This window comes from Molossus molossus, unplaced genomic scaffold (assembly GCF_014108415.1).
Source record: "Molossus molossus isolate mMolMol1 unplaced genomic scaffold, mMolMol1.p scaffold_m16_p_13, whole genome shotgun sequence".
NCBI lineage: Eukaryota > Metazoa > Chordata > Mammalia > Chiroptera > Molossidae > Molossus > Molossus molossus.
In genome coordinates this window covers 44,431,640-44,450,591 of record NW_023425348.1, presented here as the reverse complement: position 1 = coordinate 44,450,591, position 18,952 = coordinate 44,431,640, and the positions used below count along the sequence as shown (strand labels likewise).

Here is an 18,952-nt window from a genome sequence, read left to right as displayed (position 1 = left end):
AGAAAGAGATAGAAACATCGATGAGAGAGAACACTGATTGGCTACCTCCTGCACGCTGCCCACTGGGGATCCGCCCACAACCTGGCATGTGCCCCAACCGGGAATCAAACCGGTGACCTCTTGGTGCATGGATCGACACTCAACCACTGAGCCACACTGGCTAGCTATTTTTCTTAAGTAACAAAAAACTGGAGGTAGGCAGCCCGATTGATATGGCAGCTCTATGACATCAGGGATTCAGGTTCCTTTTGTCTTTCTGTTTAGACATCTTCAAGTGTGCCTGTCTGATTGTGGTATAAGTTGGTTGATCCTTCTCTAGAATCACATCTAGACAGAAGGCAGAAAAACACATGTCAGCTGAATTGGGTCTTTTTAAAGAGCTTTCTTTAAAGCCCTACCCAGTGACTTCACTTATTTTATATTCCAGTTTCACAGACTTCCTGTAGCTGCCAGGGAGACTTGGTAGTGTTTTAGCTGGGTACATTAATTTCCTAAGTGAAATCAGGGTTCTCTTATTAAGGAAAGGGAGAGTAGATATTGGGTAGACATCTAGCAGTCTGCCTATTGATCAAGAATGGAAGTAAGACCAATTAGAACACTTTTGGAATAAGCAATGTGTTAGGTTTAACCAGGGTTAGGGTTTTGCCAGAAGTATGCTGGAGGGAGAGATGCAGTGAACTAGAAGTTGTATACAAGGAAGTTATAGTTTTGGGACCATGGTTATTTAAGGAAGAAATTGAGAACATGAGGTACTTGATGGACAGTGAAAGAGTTGTATGATCAATGGACTGGAACTTTTAATGGTGATAAAGAATTGCAAAAGTAGGGCCACTAGCATACAAGGAAAGCTAGGAAGTGGTGGTCTAAATGTGAGGCTTAAAAGTGAGACTGGGATGTGGTTTAGTTATTGGACATGACAAGGTTTAGGGTATAATCATGGGAGTAAATAAATGAAGTGGGATGAAAGAAAAGATTTAGAAAGAAGTGAAGGAACTAAGAGAGTATATTAATATTGAAATCTTCAGGAATGATCACTGAAGTGGTTGGAGAAAAACTTAGTTAAGTTTTTCTGTGAATTAGGGGACTTGACAGAGAGGTAGGTAGGTGACTACCATAAAGAGGGGTCTTGGGTGTGTCAGTCTGATGGTAAATACTTGAAAGAAGCTAGGATTTTTAGGAATAATATGACCCATTGTGTTTTATTTATTTATTTTTTTTGAGGTGGGGGTGTGTGTGTGTGCTTTCACATAGATACTTTTCCTGAATGGTATTTCATAGTATGATGAGGCATAATTCACTTAACCATTCCATTATCATTGGTCATTTAAATTGTTTCTCATTTCCTCCATTTTAAAAGAGAGGCTGTACTAACACACATGAATATATATGAGCAAATACTTCCTTTAGGTTAGAGTCCTAGAAGTGAAAGTGCAGATTTAAAGGGTACTTTGTGTTTTGGTGGATATCAACAAATTACCTTTTAAAAAGACTTTTTCAGCTTACTCTCTCACCAGCAGTAAATGAGAGCCCTACTGCCCCTGTTTCAAATATTTTGCTAATCTGCTGGACAAAATGGTATCTCATTGATTTAATTTATATTTCCCTGATTACTAGAGCGGGGGAGCATCTTATACTCACTGGCCACTTATATGTTTTCTGTGAATTGTTTGTTTATAACCTTTAAATGTGAAAACCAGTTCCATCTTCTGGGGATTTGTGATTTTGACTGATAATAACATCCTTTTTTGTTGCTTTTTTTAGACTTTTATAGATGTAGTGTATTAAAAAGAAGTTTTATGACATTTTATGTGGAAAGAGACTATTAACATGTGTTCAGTCTTCAATCTTGGTACATTGAGGAGTTATTCAGTCTTGAAAAAAATACACGTGTATGTGTATATACATATACACACACGCATATACAGACATACACACACACACATTCTTGTTATATTCTTGACTGCAGTAAATATGTTGAAATGAAAATATAATTTTCAGAGAGAAATTATTATTATTAGTTTTTATCCTTACCTGAGAACAGAGAAACATTGATGTGAAAGAGATACATTCAGTGGTTGCCACCCACACAACCCCAATCAGGACCGGGGACAAACTGCAACCAAGGTACATGCCCTTAGCGGGAACCAAACCCAGAATTCTCTGGTCAGAGAGCCTATGCTGTAACCACTGAGCCAAGCCGGCCAGGGCAGGGAGAAATTATTTTAATACTGATTTCATTTTATGTTTTCACTCTATGTGAGATTGTGAGTCATTTTTGTCATTTGAAATAACTGATTCATCTCTATAAGTTCTATTTATTTGTTGGGTTAAGCTTCTTATTTACATCATCATTTCTTCTGTTTATACAGTGTGTTAGGTGCTTAACTTTGACCACCTGGTTAAGTAACAGTTGTTTTATATTAGTGTTGGGAAACATATTATCCAGCATGCTGCTGTTTGCCTTAGAATCATTGGACTCTAGAAGGTTGAAGGTAGGAGAAAAAGCCTTTGCTTCGAAGAAGACTGCTTATCTCCCTGGTTTCTGTGGTGGGAAAGATGAACTGCTTTTGATAGTTCTGTGGATCACATGAGTGGTTTAGGCTTTCTCTGAATTGGTTTACTGACCTATCTATTTTCTTTTCTCTCCCTCCCCACTGGTTCGTTTTTGAGGAGTATTTTCTCCCCATTGCTGGCTAAATTATTCAAGTAGTAAGCATGCAGTTCTTAGTTCTTAGACAGAGTGCAGAGTAATCAGATATGCTCAATGAGTTACTGAAGTGAATCAAGTCTCTATAAGGCAGACATTAACTTTTGTGAAGGAAATTTTTCAAAGGTAAGTAAACTTTTAGTACCTAATTATCTATGAATTATCTATATATCTTTTAAGTCCCTTATATTATCTTTCTGCCATGAACTGTAAAATATAATATACTTTATTAAAACTTGAACATTTCACTTACATCTAATTGGCTAAATGAATCATTAGCTGAATGTTGAGCTGGCCTTACCCCTGCCCCTCCTTTAAAAAAAAAAAAAGTTATTTTAAAAGAAGCTTGTATTTACCTAGTAAATTTAAAATATGCTCTGTCACACAGCAGAAGCAGCAGGTTATTTACTTGTTTAAAAATATATTTTCCTATTAGATTGTAAAATCTTTCAAGATGGATCTGTGTTTAGTCTCTTTAACTCTCCATTGCACCTGATACAGTATCTTGCACATAAGTAGTCATCAAAATGCTGATTTAATTGAATTGTTGATTATATAGTTTCAGAACTACTTCTTTTAAGAGAAATGACTTGTGTAAGGATGTATAGCTGGCTCATGATAGCACTAGTGGTATTTTAAGATTTCTAGAGTTCTTTTTGCTACAAAATTTCTTTCTTCCTCTGGAATATTATGTAATCTTTGAGGAAATGCTTACTTTTGGCATGTGCTGAAATGCTTCTCTTTAGAACCAGAAAATACAGAATCTTCTGCATCTCTAAGAGCAGATAAACTATATAGTACTAATAAGAAGAAAAAACTCAAACGAATAAGTTTTAATTTTGACTGCCTAAGGGAAGAACAGCAATTTTATAGGATGCCCAAAATCCAGAAATGTTAAACATGGTTGTTTTTTCCTTTTGCTAGTTACAACTCCCCAGACAAGGAAAAACAATTTTATCAAGTAATGTGCTTTTTAAAGAAAATAACGTATTTGGGAAATTAAAAACATGATTAAATTTAATTAGAATAGCAGGTTATTCAGGCTATTTCTGCAATGTGCTGTCTTTTCTCTTTTATTTATGAGAGGAGAGGATCAGTAGTTATAAGATTACTGCATTAGTATAATAATTTTCATGGTTTAGAGAATAGTTTCAAATCATTTCAATGTTAGTTGAAAGCCAAACTAGAGAATTTTCTAGAAGCAGTTGCACCTCTTCTGTCTCTAGTACAAAAGAAAATATGTTGTTAAAACATTTGATTAGGGAGAGTTTTAATAAATTAAAATAGATTTATTTTTTCTATTTTTATAAAAGTAAGCAGAATTGTAAAATTCTGTGGGAAAAAAGTTCATATTATTAAAAAATTTTTCATTTTAATGATTTTAAGTGTAAAATTCAGTAGCCTTAAGTATATTCACAGTGTTATGCAACCATCACTTCTATCTTTTTCCAAACATTTTTGATCACTCCAAACAGAAACTCTGTACCCTTGAATTATCTCTCCATTACGCTTTCCCTCCAGACCCTGGTAACCATTTTATTTCTACAAAATTTTTTTGTTTGTTTAATCCCCATCCAAGGATTTTTTTTCTATTTATCTTTAGATAGAGTGGGAGAGAGAGGGAGAGAAAGGGAAAGAGAGAGAAACATCGACGTGAGAGGGACACATCAACTGGTTGCCTCCCACATGACCCTGACCGGGGCCACGGACCAACTGCAACTGAAGTACGTGCCCTTGACCGGAATAGAACCCATGACTCATTGGTCCATGCTCCGATGCTGTACCACTGAGCCACACTGCCCAGGGCTATTTCTATAAATTTGTCTATTCTAGATATATAAGTGAAATCATACAATATTTGTTCCTTTTGTATCTGGCTTATTTCACTTGGCATAATATTTCCAGGATTCATCCACACTGTAGCATGTTTTAGTATTTCTTTTCTTTTTATGGCTGAATAATACTCCATTATATGTATATATCACATTTTGTTTATTCATCTCTTGATGGACACTTGTGTTGTTTTCACTTTATGGCTATTGTGAATAATGCTGCAATGAACATTGGCATGCAAGTGTCTGAATCCCTGTTTTCAGTTATTTTGGGTGTATACCCAGGAGTGGAATTGCTGGGTCATACAATAGTTATATTTAATATTTTGAGAAGTTGTCTGTTTTCCACAGCAGCTGGCACCTACCAGCAATGTATGAGGATTCCAGTTTTCCACATTCTTGCTGGCACTTTTTATTTTTAATTTTTTAAAATATTCATCCAGTGGGTTTCTCATTATAGTTTGATTTATATTTCCCTAATGATGGTGAACATCTTTTCATGTGCTGTTAAGTATTTGTATTTCTTCTTTGGAGATATGTCTTATTCAAGTCTTTTGTTCAGTTTTGAATTAGGTTGTCTTTTTGTTGACTTGTTTAAAGTTCTTTATTTAGTCTGAATATTAAATACTTATCAGATGTATATATGACTTGCAAATATTTTCTTGTGTTCTGTAGGTCATCTTTTTATTTTTTGTTAATATTTTTTGCACAAAAGATTTTAGTTTTTTTGAAGTCCAGTTTATCTTTTTTTCTTTTTTTGCATATGCTTTTCTATTTGGCTTTTACACTCAGCATAATTATTTTGAGATTCACTCTGTAGCATTATCAATGGTTTAGCCTTTTTTATTGATGAGTAGTATTTCACTGTATAATTTTGTCAATTTGTTTATCTATTTGTGTGTTGATAGACATTTGGGTTATTTTTAGTTCTTGACTATCAAAGCTACTATGCACATTCATGTACAGGTCTTTGTATAGATACGTATTTCATTTTCTCTCAGGTAAATACTTAGGCATAATATGGTTAGATTATATGGTAGGTGTATGTTTCATTTTTTTTTTTAAAACTGCCAAACTTTTCCAAAGTGATTTTACCATTTTAATTTTTACCAGTAGTGTGTGAAAGTTCTGGTTTCTCTCAGTGGTTGCCAACATTTGGTTTGGTCAGTCTTTTTAAGTTTAGCAGTTCTAATTGGTGTATAGAGGTATCTTATTGTGGTTTAAATTTACATTCTCCTAATGACTGATGATGTTGACATCTTTTCATGTGTTTGCCTTCTGTATGTTTTCTTTGGTTTAATGTTTGTTCAAACTTTCTGCTCTTATTTAAAAAGTGGGTTGTGTATTTTGAGAGCTCTTTATATATTCTGGATACAAGTCTTTTATCAGGTATATGCTTTGCAAATATTTTTTCCCCAGTCTGTGTCAATCTTTTCATTCTCTTGGAGTCTTTTGAAGAGCAGAAGGTTTTAACTTTCAAAATTGCAGTTTATAAGTTTATAAATGTTTTTTCCTAAGAGTTCTTTGCCCAGCTCGGATCACATAGATTTTCTCCTGTATGTTTTTGTTTTTTCCTCTGGAAGTTTCATAGTTTTAGTCTTTACATTTAGGTCTATGATTTATTTCAACTTAATTCTTATATATGGTGTGGGGTATGGATCTAAGTTCCTTTTTGTGCATATGATGTCCCAGTTGTTCCAGCACCATTTGTTGAAGACTCCTTTCTCCATTGGATTTTCTTTGTACCTTTGTTAAAAATCAGTTATCCATATATTTGTGGGTTTATTTCTAGGCTCTATATTCTGTCTGTGCCATTGATGTTTGTTTTTACATCAGTGTTATGCTGTTTTGGCTACTGTAGCTTTATAATAAGTCTTGAAATTTGGTAGTGTTAATCCTCCAACTTCATTCTCTTTTTTCTATCTTATTTTGCTTATTCTTGGTTCTCTGTATATCCATCTGAATTTTAGCATTGGCTTGCCAATTTCTACGAAAAAGCCTGCTGAGATTTTGATTGTAATTGAATTTAATCAATAGATTTAATTGGGGGAGAATTGACATCTCGATAATATTGAGTCTTCAGACCTATCAACATGGTATATTCTTTTATTTATTTATGTCTTCTTTAATTTCAGCAATGTAGTTTTCAGTTTCCATATCTTTTATCAGATTTATCTTAAGTATTCCACATTTTTTATGTTACTATAAATGACATTTCAAATGTTTACATTTCTTACTGTTCATGCGAGCAGTAAGAAATACAACTAATTTTTTCCCCAGTGCAGTAACACTTTTATTTATTTATTTATTTTTCTTTCAATTTTTATTAATTTATTTTTATTACAGATGTTTCTCCTTTCCCCGCCCTCCTCCCAATCACCACCCCCCCCCACCCCCCCGCCAGCATTGTTGTCTATGTCTATTGGCTATGCATACATGCATATAAGTTCTTTGGTTCATCTCATTCATCCCCCTGCCCCCTCCTCTGAGGTTTATCAGCCTGAACCATACTCCTTTCTATGTTTCTGGGTCTATTTCGTTCATCAGCCCACCTTGTTCATTATATTCCACAAATAAGTGAGATCATGTGGTATTTCTCTTTCCTTTCTCTGATTGGCTTATTTCGCTTAGCATAATACTCTCCAGGTCCCCTCATGTTGTCTCAAAGGATAAGAGATCTTTCTTTCTTATAGCTGCATAGTATTCCATTGTATATATGTACCACAGCTTTTTATCCACTCATCTACTGATGGACACGGGCTGTTTCCAGATCTCAGCGATTGTAAATAGTGCTGCCATGAACATAGGGATACATATATTCTTTCTGATTGGTAATACAACTAATTTTTATATTTTGATATTGTCTTACAGCCTTGCCAAAGTTATTTAGTAGTTCTAGTAGCTTTTTTTAGTTTCTGCTGGATTTTCTACATGGGTTATGTTGTCTGAGAATTATGACTTATTTTTGGAGGGCTGTACTACTAGATTTCAAGACTTATATAATGCTAGTCATCTAGATAGTATGGTATTGGCATAAGGAAAAGACATATAGATCAATGGAATAGAATATAGTCCTGGAATAGACCCACTTATAAATAGTCAATTAATGCTAGAATATAGTCCTGTAATAGACCCACTCATATATAGTCAATTAATGTTCACAGAGGCACAAAAATAATTCAGTGAAAAGAATAGTTTTTTCAACAATGGTGCTGGAACAAACTGAATATCCTATGAATAAGTAAAAGTGAATCTTGGTCGCTACTTTATACAATATAGAAAAAGGAATTCAAAATGGATCATAGACTAAATCTAAAAGCTACAATTATGCAGAAGAAAACATAGAAGAAAAAGATTTTGACCTTGAGGTAGGCAAAGATTTTCTAGACAGGAACACAAAAAAATCCTTGTATCCTTGTAACAGAAGAAAAAATTGATATGTTGGACTTTATCAAAATTAAAAACTTCCATTTACTAAGGAAATAAAAGGGTAAAGCAAAGACTTGGAGAACATATTCTTAAAATATATATACAACAATGGACTTGTGCGCAGAATTTATAAAGAACTCTTGCACATAGTAATAAGGTTAAAAAATAGGGTAAAAGGTTGGAACACATACTTCACAAAAGAAGATATGGTACTATGCACATGAAAAGATGCTCAATATAATTAGCCAGCAGGGAAAAACTTACTAAAACCACAATGGGATATCACCAGACATAATCTAGAATGGCTAAAATTAAAATGCCAACAATTCCAAGTGTAAAAATGAATATGAGAATGTGAATCACCTGGAACTCTCACGCATTGCTAGTGACAGTAAACAGGCATATCTCACTTTATTGCATTATGCTTTATTGTGCTTCACAGATGCTGCATTTTTAAAAATTGAAGGCAAGACTCTCCACCAGCAAAAACATTACAACTCACTTTATTGTGATACTCGCTTTATTGTGGTGGTCTGGAACCAGACCCACAATATCTCCTAGGTATGCCAGTAAAGTGGTATTACCACAATGGGAAACATTTTGGCAGTTGCTTTATAAATTTAAACATATACTTACTATATGATCCAGCAATTCCACTTGTAGATATTTAGCCAAGCAAAATAGAAACATCTGACCACAAAAGACATGAATGTTCATAGCAGCTTTATTCATAATAGCCCCAAATTAAATAAAACCCACATGTCCAACACTTGAATGGATAAACAAATTGTGGTACATTTATACAATGGAATAGAACACATACATAAAAGGAATGTCTTAATAATAAACTCAGTATCGTGGATGAATCTCAAAAATATTCCGAATGAATAAAGCCTGACACAAAGGAATATTTGCTGTCTGATTTTAATAGGCAAAACTAATTTGTAGTCATAGTCATCAGATTAGGGGTTGCCTAGGGCTGAGATGGGTTGGGGGATTGATTGCTAGTGAGTTGGAAGGGTCTTTCTGGGGTGGTAAAAATGTTCTATATCTTGATTAGGGAGATGGTTACATGGATATGTACATTTGTCAAAACTCACTGAGCCATATATATATATATATATATATATATATATATATATATATATATACACACACACACACACACACACACACACACACATACACATTCTGTAAGTGTTCATTTTGTAGTATGTAAATTATGCCTTAACATAGTTGATTTAAAAAAATTAATTCTGACATCAAAATTACAACTAAACTACAGAACAACCATCATTCAGAACCACCTGAAATCGAGTTGAAGGGAAGTCCAACAACTTTGAAATTAAGCTACATTGAGACTGGTAGGAGGGCTGGAGGTATGGACAGGCAGGTCCCACACCTACGTATGGTGGATAAAAAATCAGTAGGGATACCTCGGCTGTGAAAGTCCTCCCTGAGGAGTGAGGGGTCCCAGTCCCACACTAGGCTCCCCAACTTATGGTTCTAGTGCCAGGAAAAGAAGTCCATGTAACTTCTGGCTGCAAAAACCAGCAGGAATCGAAGCTGAGGGAGGCTGAGCCTTCTGGAGTCCCAGGCAGTTCCTCTTAAAGGGTCCACGCACAGACTTATTGGGACTAGCTCCCAGGCTCCAACGTAGGGGAGGCAGCTTGAAACATAAGGGGAAGAACTGGATTGTTTGGCATAGGGGCAAGAGCTGGAGAGGACACTTTCTCCAGGACAGTCGTGCTGGCAGAAGCCGTTGTTTCTTTGGTGAGCCTTTCCCCTGTGGGGCAGGCAGACAGCCGCCATATCTGGGACCCCAGCAATCTGACTCATACTGTTTGCCCCGCCCTGGTGATGCCCCAAGGCCCTGCCCCACCTCTTTCAGGCCCACCCAATGAGCTGTTTATAGTGGCTTTTCCATATGATTGGCCTGTCTTGGCTCCTGCTTCAGATTTTCCTGAATTCTCTCAAACAAGCAACATCTGGCTTTAGTGAGCTCCGTACCTCTCCGTAAGTGGCTCCAGGCCCAGCACTAGAAGCAGCCAGCCTTGGTTCACAGCTTGGCTTTGCCTGGGCATCTCCAAGCCCAGCACAAGAAGCAGCCATCTGCAGATTGCTTTGTAGCTTATGCCTGGTGGCCCCAGGTGGAATGTAGGCAGTGACTGACCTTGGCCTGTCTCGCCAAGGAGGCCCCAGAGCCAGCACATCTAGTGGACAGCTTTAGACTATGTTGAAGCAATGCCTCCCAACCACCTCCACAAGCAACACACTCAAGGGGTGGACTCAGTGGGTACCAGAGCCCTGCTGAAGTATGTCTTGCTCTGTGTGGTGGACCCCTATACAGCTGATCCTCCAAGGTGGTCAGAGGTCAGTGGGCACAGCCAGTTCTTACAGTTGATTAGCCTGAGTAAATTCCTCCTATTGCCAGCAGCAATCAAGACTCAATTATAGCAGAAGAGTGTACAGTCCACATGAGGGGTGCCCCTTGAGGTCCTAGCTGGGGTGATCAGGGAGGCTGTGCCACTGGACCCTACAGGACACCTACTACAGTACGCCTCCCTATAAAGCCTAGGAGACATAGCAATCTAATACATAGAAACATGTCCCAAATGAAAGAATAGAACAAAACTCCAGGAAAAGAACTAAATGAAATAGAGATAAGCAATCTAACAGATGCAGAGTTCAAAACACAGGTTATAAGGATGCTCAAGGAACTTAATGAGGACCTCAAGAGCATAATAAAGGACCAGTCAGAAATGAAGGATGAACTTACTGAAATAAAGAATAATTTATAGGGAACCAATAGTAGAGTAAGTGAAGCCGAAAATCACACCATCAGTTTGGAATATAAGGAAGCCAAAAACACCCAATCAGAGCAGCAAAAAGAATCTATAAAAAGAGTATAGTGTATGGAGCCTCTAGGACGACTTCAAGTGTACCAAGATTTGCATTATGGGGTGGTGCTAGAAGAAGAGAGAGAGCAAGAAATTGAAAATCGCCCTGGCCGGTTTGGCACAGCGGTTGGAGCATCGGCCTGTGGTACAGAGAGACCCGGGTTCGGTTCCTGCTAAGGGCACGTACCTCGGTTGCAGTTTGTCCCCGGCCCTGGTTGGTCGTGCAGGTGGCAGCCACTCGATGTGTCCCTTCACATCAATGTTTCTTTCTCTTTCTCTTCCTCTCTCTCCCTCCCGTTCTATCTGAACAAAAAATGGAAAAATGTCCTTGGGTGAGGATAAAAAAAAAGAAATTGAAAACCTATTTGAAAAAATAATGACAGAAAACTTTCCTAACTTGGTGAGGGAAACAGACATATAAGTCCAGGAAGCACAGAGAGGCCCCCATCAAGACACATCATCATCAGAATGCCAAAGGTTAAAGACAATGAGAGAATCTTGATAACATCAAGAGAAAAGTGGTTAGTTACCTACAAGGGAGCCCCCATAAGACTGTCAGCTGATTTCTCAAAAGAAACTTTGCAGGCCAGAAGGGAGTGGCAAAAAATATTCAAAGTGATGAAAAGCAAGGACCTACAACCAAGATTACTCTATCCTACAAAGCTATCAATTAGAAGATTACTCTATCCTACAAAGCTATCAATTAGAATAGATGGATATGTAGTTTCCCAGACAAGGAAAAGCTAAAGGAGTTCATCACCACCAAACCAGTATTAATATGAAATGTTGAAGAGTCTTCTTGAAAAAGAAGATAAAAATTATGAACTATAAAGTGGCAATAAATACATATCTATGAACAATTGTACAAGCAGAATGAAAAAGACTCATAGATACAGAGAACTTTTTGTTGGTTGCCAGATGGGAGGGGGGTTGAGGAGGACAGGTGGAAAAGGTGAAGGGATTAAGAAGTACACATTGATTGTTAAACTGATAAACCTCAGAGGGAAGGGGGAAGGAGAGGTGAGAAGAGATAAACCAAAGAACTTGTATGCATATATACATAACCAGTAGACACAGACAATAGTGTGGGGAAGGCAGGAGGTGGGCAGGAGCAGGGAGGAGGGGGCTAATAGGGGAGAAAAGGGGGGACATGTAATACTTTCAACAATAAAGATATATCTTTTAAAAATTAATTCTAAGTGGATTATAGATCTAAATGTGAAAGGTCAAATAAGATCATTAAATTAAACTGCATTAAAATCTGGAACTTCTTATCTTCAAAAGACACACTACCAAGAGTGAAAAAAGAAAGCTACTGTTTTGGGGGTGGGGATATGTTTACACACATACATAAATACATATATATATTTTTTGTACTGTCCCCCCTTATTTATGAGGGAGATGTTCCAAGACCCTCAACGGATGTCTGAAACTGTAGATAGTACTGAATCCAATATTTACCATGCTTTTTTCTATACATACACACCTATGACAAAGTTTATTTCATAAATTGGGCACAGTAAGAGATTAACAACAATAACTAGTAAAATAGAGCAATTACAAAAAAAATAAGGGTTTCTTGAACACAAACACTTTGATACCATGACAGTCGATCTGATAACCAAGACGACTGTTAAGTGACTAACAGTTGGGGAGCGTACACAGCATGGATTTGCTGGACAAAGAGATGATTCACATCCTGGGATGGGACAGAGCAGGACCGTGGGAGATTTCATCACAATACTCAGAACCACACAAAATTGAAAACTTTTGAATTGTTTATTTCTGGAATTTTTCATTTAATGTTTTCAGATTATTGTTTGCTGCAGGTAACTGAAACCACAGAAAGTGAAACTGCAGTTAAGGGGCACTACTGCGTGCATTTTTTTTCTTGAATCTTGTCTCATATTTAAAAATATATAAATAGCTCCTATAAATTACTAGGGGCAAAACCCCAATATCTAAAAGAAAAAAGGGCTGCCATGTGAATAGGCACTGCATGAAAGAGGATTTCCAGACAGTAAACATGAAAAGCTACTCTACATCTTTAGAAGAGAAATGCAAATTGTAGTCATAATGCAGTACTAGTATATACTTACTGGAATGTCTGAAATAGACAAATAGGCTGAGAACAGCTGTCCTTCCGCTACATTGGAGGTGGGTGGAGTGTAATTTGTATCAGTTTGGAAAAGCATAGCAGCATACCCATACCTTATGACTAAAGAGTATCTCTTCTAGAATATACCCCACAGGACAGTATGTGTATCAGGATGCATATTCAGAAATGTTCATAGCAGTTATGTGTAAATAGCCAAGAACTAGTAATTACTCAAATCCAGTAACAATAGAATGGTTAAATTGTTTTGTAGGCAAACAATAGAATACTGTAAAACAATGGAAAAAACAAACTATATGCACCTAAATGGATGAATCTCACAAGTAGTATGTTGACTGGAGGAAGACAGATTTAATGCATATATGATTCCACTTATATAAAATTCAGAAATGGGTACAATGATTTTTTGGTGGTGGAAGCTGGGACTGTGGTTATTTTGGGGTGAGGCATAGGCACAAGGGAAACTGAGAAGATAATCATTTTTTGATCTGGGCAGTGGTTATGTGGATACGCTTATTTTATATAATTTACCATGCCTTACATTTGTGATTTATATATTTTTCTGTGTATAACACTTTGATTTTTAAAAAATATTAGAACAAAGTAAGGAAATTTTTTATGGTATTTTTGGTAGTGTGACTGAGTATGAGATTAATATACAGAAGTCAGTAGTTTTTCTTTAGTAATTAGCATCTGAAAAAGGAAGCAATAAAAAATCATTTCACTTATAGTAGTGGGCAGCTTCTATGGTACAACCTGAGATCTTGTTCAGGAGCCAGCTGCTTGCCTCTTGCTTTTAGCTCTACAGCTTCTATCATCATAGCTACAGTACCTACCAGGGGAACTTACTCAAGTTATACAAGCCAGTGTGAGGTGTATTTAACACCATGTGGAGCAAACTTTGGTCACTGGGAGGTGGGAGTCAATAGATATATGATTCCCTTTTTCTCACTTCAGACTAACAGTTTTGAGATGCATTTCATGGAGTTTCTCATTTTGTCCTCTGTAGCCAGTGATTGGGCCAGTATTCATGCATAAGCCTTCTTATTAGACTGCTCAGTTCCTCCCATCCCATAACAAAGAATTATTTAGCCCAAAGTGTCAGTAAGGCTGAGGTTTAGACTCTCTGGTATCTGAAGCCAGTGGTTTACTATAAAATTCAAGTTCTTCAATATTAAATCATTGTGACTTTGAGAAATAACACTGAGTATTAATTTCTGTGTCTATAAAATGGTAATAATAGATACAAACAGAAACCTTAAAGATTAAGCGAGGTAAGCTCTATAATCTTAATGCCTGGAACATAGAAGAATTGAATAAACAACAGCTATTGATATTTCTTACTGGTTTATATGCTGCTTTCTGACACTGTCAGAGACATTTTCCCTAAGTATAAAAATTCTGTTGTAGAGGCCAAATTCTCAAGTCCTTATAAATAACCACCAAAAGAACAAAAAAATAACTTATAGAGAAAACATCAGCACGATTCATGTGAAGATTTAAATGGATATATGGGTTATGGGTTTTTCAATTAAATAAATTTTTTTAATCTTAATTTTATCTCACATGCTTTTTAAAAAATGTTTTTATTGATTTTTTTTAGAGGAAGAGAAAGATAGAAACATCAATGAGAGAGAGAAACATCATCATTTGGCTGCCTCCTGCATGCCCCCTAGTGGCGAACAAGCCTGAAACTTAGGCATGTGCCCTGACCAGGAATCAAACCGGTGACCTCTTGGTGTGTGGGGCAATGCTCAATCCACTGAGCCACACCAGTCGGGCTCAATTGCATACATTTTTAGGTTAGTTAAGGTGATGCTGTGTTAGAAGAGACTCAACACTGCAATGAAAGGTGGTTTTGCTAGCAACACAAGTCCGTTGTCAAAAATTTTGAGAGCAGCAATAAACATTAGGAGGTATAAGGATACATTTTAAGACACTTAGAAAAGCCAAAGGGCGTAGTATGTAAATATCATTAAGCACTAAACAACACTAACATATATATAAGGAGATTTAATATTTAGTTTTTTTTGTTTGTTTTTAATTGTAACATCTGTGTATGTATATGTTATTGGGGGCTATCCTGTGTGCATTTAGAATGTTTAGTTGCAATCTCCAGACTCTAGCCACTAGATGCCAGTATCACACACACTCCACCCCTAATTGTAGCCAAAGTTTCAGGCATTACCATATGTACCCTGAGAGGCAAAATCATTGGTTGAAAACCACTGAGGTAAACCCAGATTTGAATTCCTGCTCTTGGGCTATGGCTATGAATTTGAACACATTACCCAACTCTTAAACCTTAGTTTTCTTAAGTGAGATAATATATGTATAGTGTTCAGCTCAGTACCTGACTCATAGAGTTCAGTAAATGATAACGATTATGATGCTAAAACCTGTTCTCTTTTGTGCTACTCTGCCTCTCTGTCCTCTAAAAGTGAAATGCTCCTCTGTGTAGCCTGTGGTCAAGTTGTTGAACCAGACTTTCTCATGTAAAATCATCAAAAGGCATTGATCTTTCACATGGGTAGTTAGCATAGCTTAGGTTTCCTTTCTCCTTGGACATGGATTTGCTTTTCTTCCTCTTGTGTTATTTTACCTTGGAAGAGTTGGGAGTACATTATTTGATTTGAATGTCCTCCTGGTATAGCATTGTGTATGATGTCCTTTAAATATTTATAACCTCTTGAATTAGACTCACTGTGTAAAAGACTATTCAGTCTTATAGGAATCAGACCTATAGAAATTAGAACAATAAGATTAAATCTTTATTGTTACTGTTGCTTTTGTTTTTTTAAGCCTGAGTCAACAGCCAGTGAAAAATATTTATTTATTCTTTAGCTTTACAATTTTGCAAGTATGATTAAAAGTACTAGTAGCCTGGCCCTGACTGATTGGGCTCAGTGGTTAGAACACCAGCCCGTGGACCAAAGGGTTGTGGATTCGATTCCAGTCAAGGGCACATACCTCAGTTGCAGTTGGATCCCTGTTCCTGGTTGAGGTCATCCGGGAGGCAACCAATCGGTGTGTCTATTTCACATAGATGTTTCTCTCTCTGTCTCCCTCCTTCCCACTCTATCTGAAAATCGATGGAAAAGTGTTCTCTGGTGAGGATTTAAAAAAATATATTAGTAGCCTGTAATTGCTTTGATATACTTTGTCATTTAAAAGTGTTAAAACCCTGGGCAGTGAAAAGAGAGTAAAAAGGAGATTAGGAAAGGAAACTCTTGATGTTCTGTAAGTATACAAGAAGACACAAAATTAAGTACTTTATCTCATTTACTTCTTATAACAATATCTGCAAAGTAAGAAGCATTATCTCTGTTTTGTAGGTGAGCATATGGTAGTTCATTTGCCAAAGATCATCTACTTGGTAAATGACACAACCATTAGAACCCAGGTTTTTATTCCAGAAACCCATCTTATTTTCATAATGCCATGCTACCTCCTCTAAATGGGGAGCAAATGCCTCTGCCTTAAGTTTCTTTGTAGTTCATGTATCTTGACCTATTCTCTGGACCACAAGATAGTAGCATGAATTGTAGGGCATAGGAATTGTGATGAAGTCATTTATTCTGTTGCTACTAGGCCTAAAGACTCATCTTGCCTCGCCCAGCTTCTCTGGCCCTCTGTGGTTACATCTCTTCTGTTCTCCTAGTCCGGTACATTTATATCTGGTTTATGGGACTAAGAAAGTTTTTAAGGTCAGCCTCTTTTAGCTAAGTGAATAAATTTTACTTTTTTATTGTGTATTTGTATGGTTTCATATTGCTCAAGAATGCAGAGCAGTTAAATCTTAAGCCACGAAGTGTGTGCTTGGCAAGAGTCAAGTAAAAGCTGACATAATTAAAAATTAAGAGGACTTTATCTCCAGTAAGGAAAATAGTCTCAAAACTGCCATGTGATGTTTGTTCTAACAGGCTACTGAGGAAAAGCTATGTTTTAGTATATAGTGGCCTAAAACTATAGTTGTCCCTGTGTGATTTGTATTTTTAGCTGAAAGAAGAAAAGTTACAAGAGGAGAAAACCTCCGAAGATCAAATCCACAAGCTGTTACCAGAGGATACAGAAACAGGGAAGAGGAAAATGGATGAACAGAAAAAAAGAGATGAACCATTAGTACTGAAAACAAATCTGGAACGTGTAAGTAGATCACTTTTTTGATGGACACCTGCCTCAAAATCAGCAATTAGCCCAGGTGGCGTGGATCTGAGAAACCTATGTTGGTGAACTGTGAGACCAGTAATAGTCATTGACTGTGCAGCTTAACAATAGTGAGAAACATAGCATCCAGATGAGAGCTGGAGAAAGTAATTTATGAATGGGACAGTGAGACTTCTGTGGAAAGATTAAAGGAAAGGTGGAGAAAAACGGTAAGAGGAAAAACCTAGTACAATATACTTGTGGTATACTGTAAATTTTTTATGTATATTGCCATTTGATTTATGTGTTGTTATTTGATATTTGAGTTGTATATGTCTTATATTCTCTACTAGATTTCCTTAAAGCTTGAATTGCCCTTTCTTCTTTAATATGCCCTAAACAGCACAGTGCTAGGAATAAGGTATTAGATTAGTTAGTTTAAACTTAACCTAATTAGACTTTTAATTGAGCTAAATCTTGCCTGAATAATTTTCATTACTTATTTATCAAGCAAATTACTAGAAAAGGTTATAAGTGGTATATTTAACTTATATGAGAAAGCACTTTTGCAGGATTCACTGGTTAGCTCAAATGGGTGATTACAATTGAGTTTTTTCTCTAGTAAGTTTTATTGGATTGGATATCTTTTATTGCTTGCTGTATGTACTTAACATATCTATAGAATCATATCTTTTAAAATATTTTGTGACTTAGGCTTGTCAGTATTTCAATTATCTTTCCGTTTAACCAGAATTAATAAAGCATTATCATATATAAAGATAGACAATAGAGTAGAATAAAGGGAAAAAAATCCCTGATTCAGAAGTCTGCCTCTTTAACAGGTCCCAGCATTAAAACAGACTGTATGACTTTGGCCTGGTTACTTCATTTCTCTGTGCTTTTGATGCAATCTTTGCAAAGGCATTTTTCCTGAATTTCAAAAAGTTAAATTATTTGAACTTTCTTGGATTGATAGTGTTTTCTGATTGTCAACAGTCATGTAGGGATTTTAATCCAGTTATAATAATAATAATAATATTTATTAAAAACAGCCACTTGCATTTTATAAGGTTTCAACCTTCTAAAAGATTCCATTTAGCAAACATAAAATGCTTGTGTACTCTTAGTGCTCTGTTCATTGGGAACTACAAAAGGAAAAAGACTGCTACCAGAGAGAATATTTGGCTGGGAAGGCAAGAATGAAATATATGATAGTCTTGTGCATATAAGTATGTCTTCTGACTAATAGCCCCAACTAAGATCTGTGGTCTAAAGACTGCACTTCTGCCTGTGGCCTCACACCAGCAGGACTGTCCATTAGGGTCATCAGGCGAAACAGCTTAGAAGTGTGCTTACCTTTGCTACGTTTTTTTTTTTTTTTTTCATAGAAGGAACCTGCTGTTTTGGCCTTGCCAGATCCAGGTTTTCTCCAGGAAATGATCTCTGGTATTAATTCATGTCAAGACTAGGAAATTGCCCTAATGATTTTTTTCTTTTGCCACTACTATCTTTGGAAATAGAAATCATTGCATCAACCTAATTTTAATCTTAAAAGGAATCAGGAACTATAAATTCTCACTCATTTTTATTGGTAATAGCCAGTTATGAAAATTTTCTGTGCAAAGACACAATGAATAAAATCTGGTCTGTGAACACTTTAAGTTTTAGAATTTTGTGATTTTTACCCTTTTTCTGTTTGCTTTTATATGTTTTAGGAATTTTATATGGTTCTAATTTTGCTTTAAGTATGTATTAAGAATTTTTGGTGTTGAGCAGGTAATTTCATTTAGTCTAGCCAAGGCTACATTCAAATTGGGACCAA

General features: G+C 36.3%; 1 protein-coding gene across 1 annotated transcript in view; it reads left to right on the top strand.

Moving 5' to 3' along the window:
* The window catches only part of RNF169 (ring finger protein 169), a 77,500-nt gene that overhangs the window by 38,672 nt on the left and 19,876 nt on the right, over positions 1–18,952 (top strand). Inside the window, exon 3 of the mRNA XM_036258041.1 lies at positions 16,984–17,130. Coding sequence (XP_036113934.1) covers positions 16,984–17,130 — 147 coding nt within the window. The remainder of the gene's footprint in view (positions 1–16,983; positions 17,131–18,952) is intronic.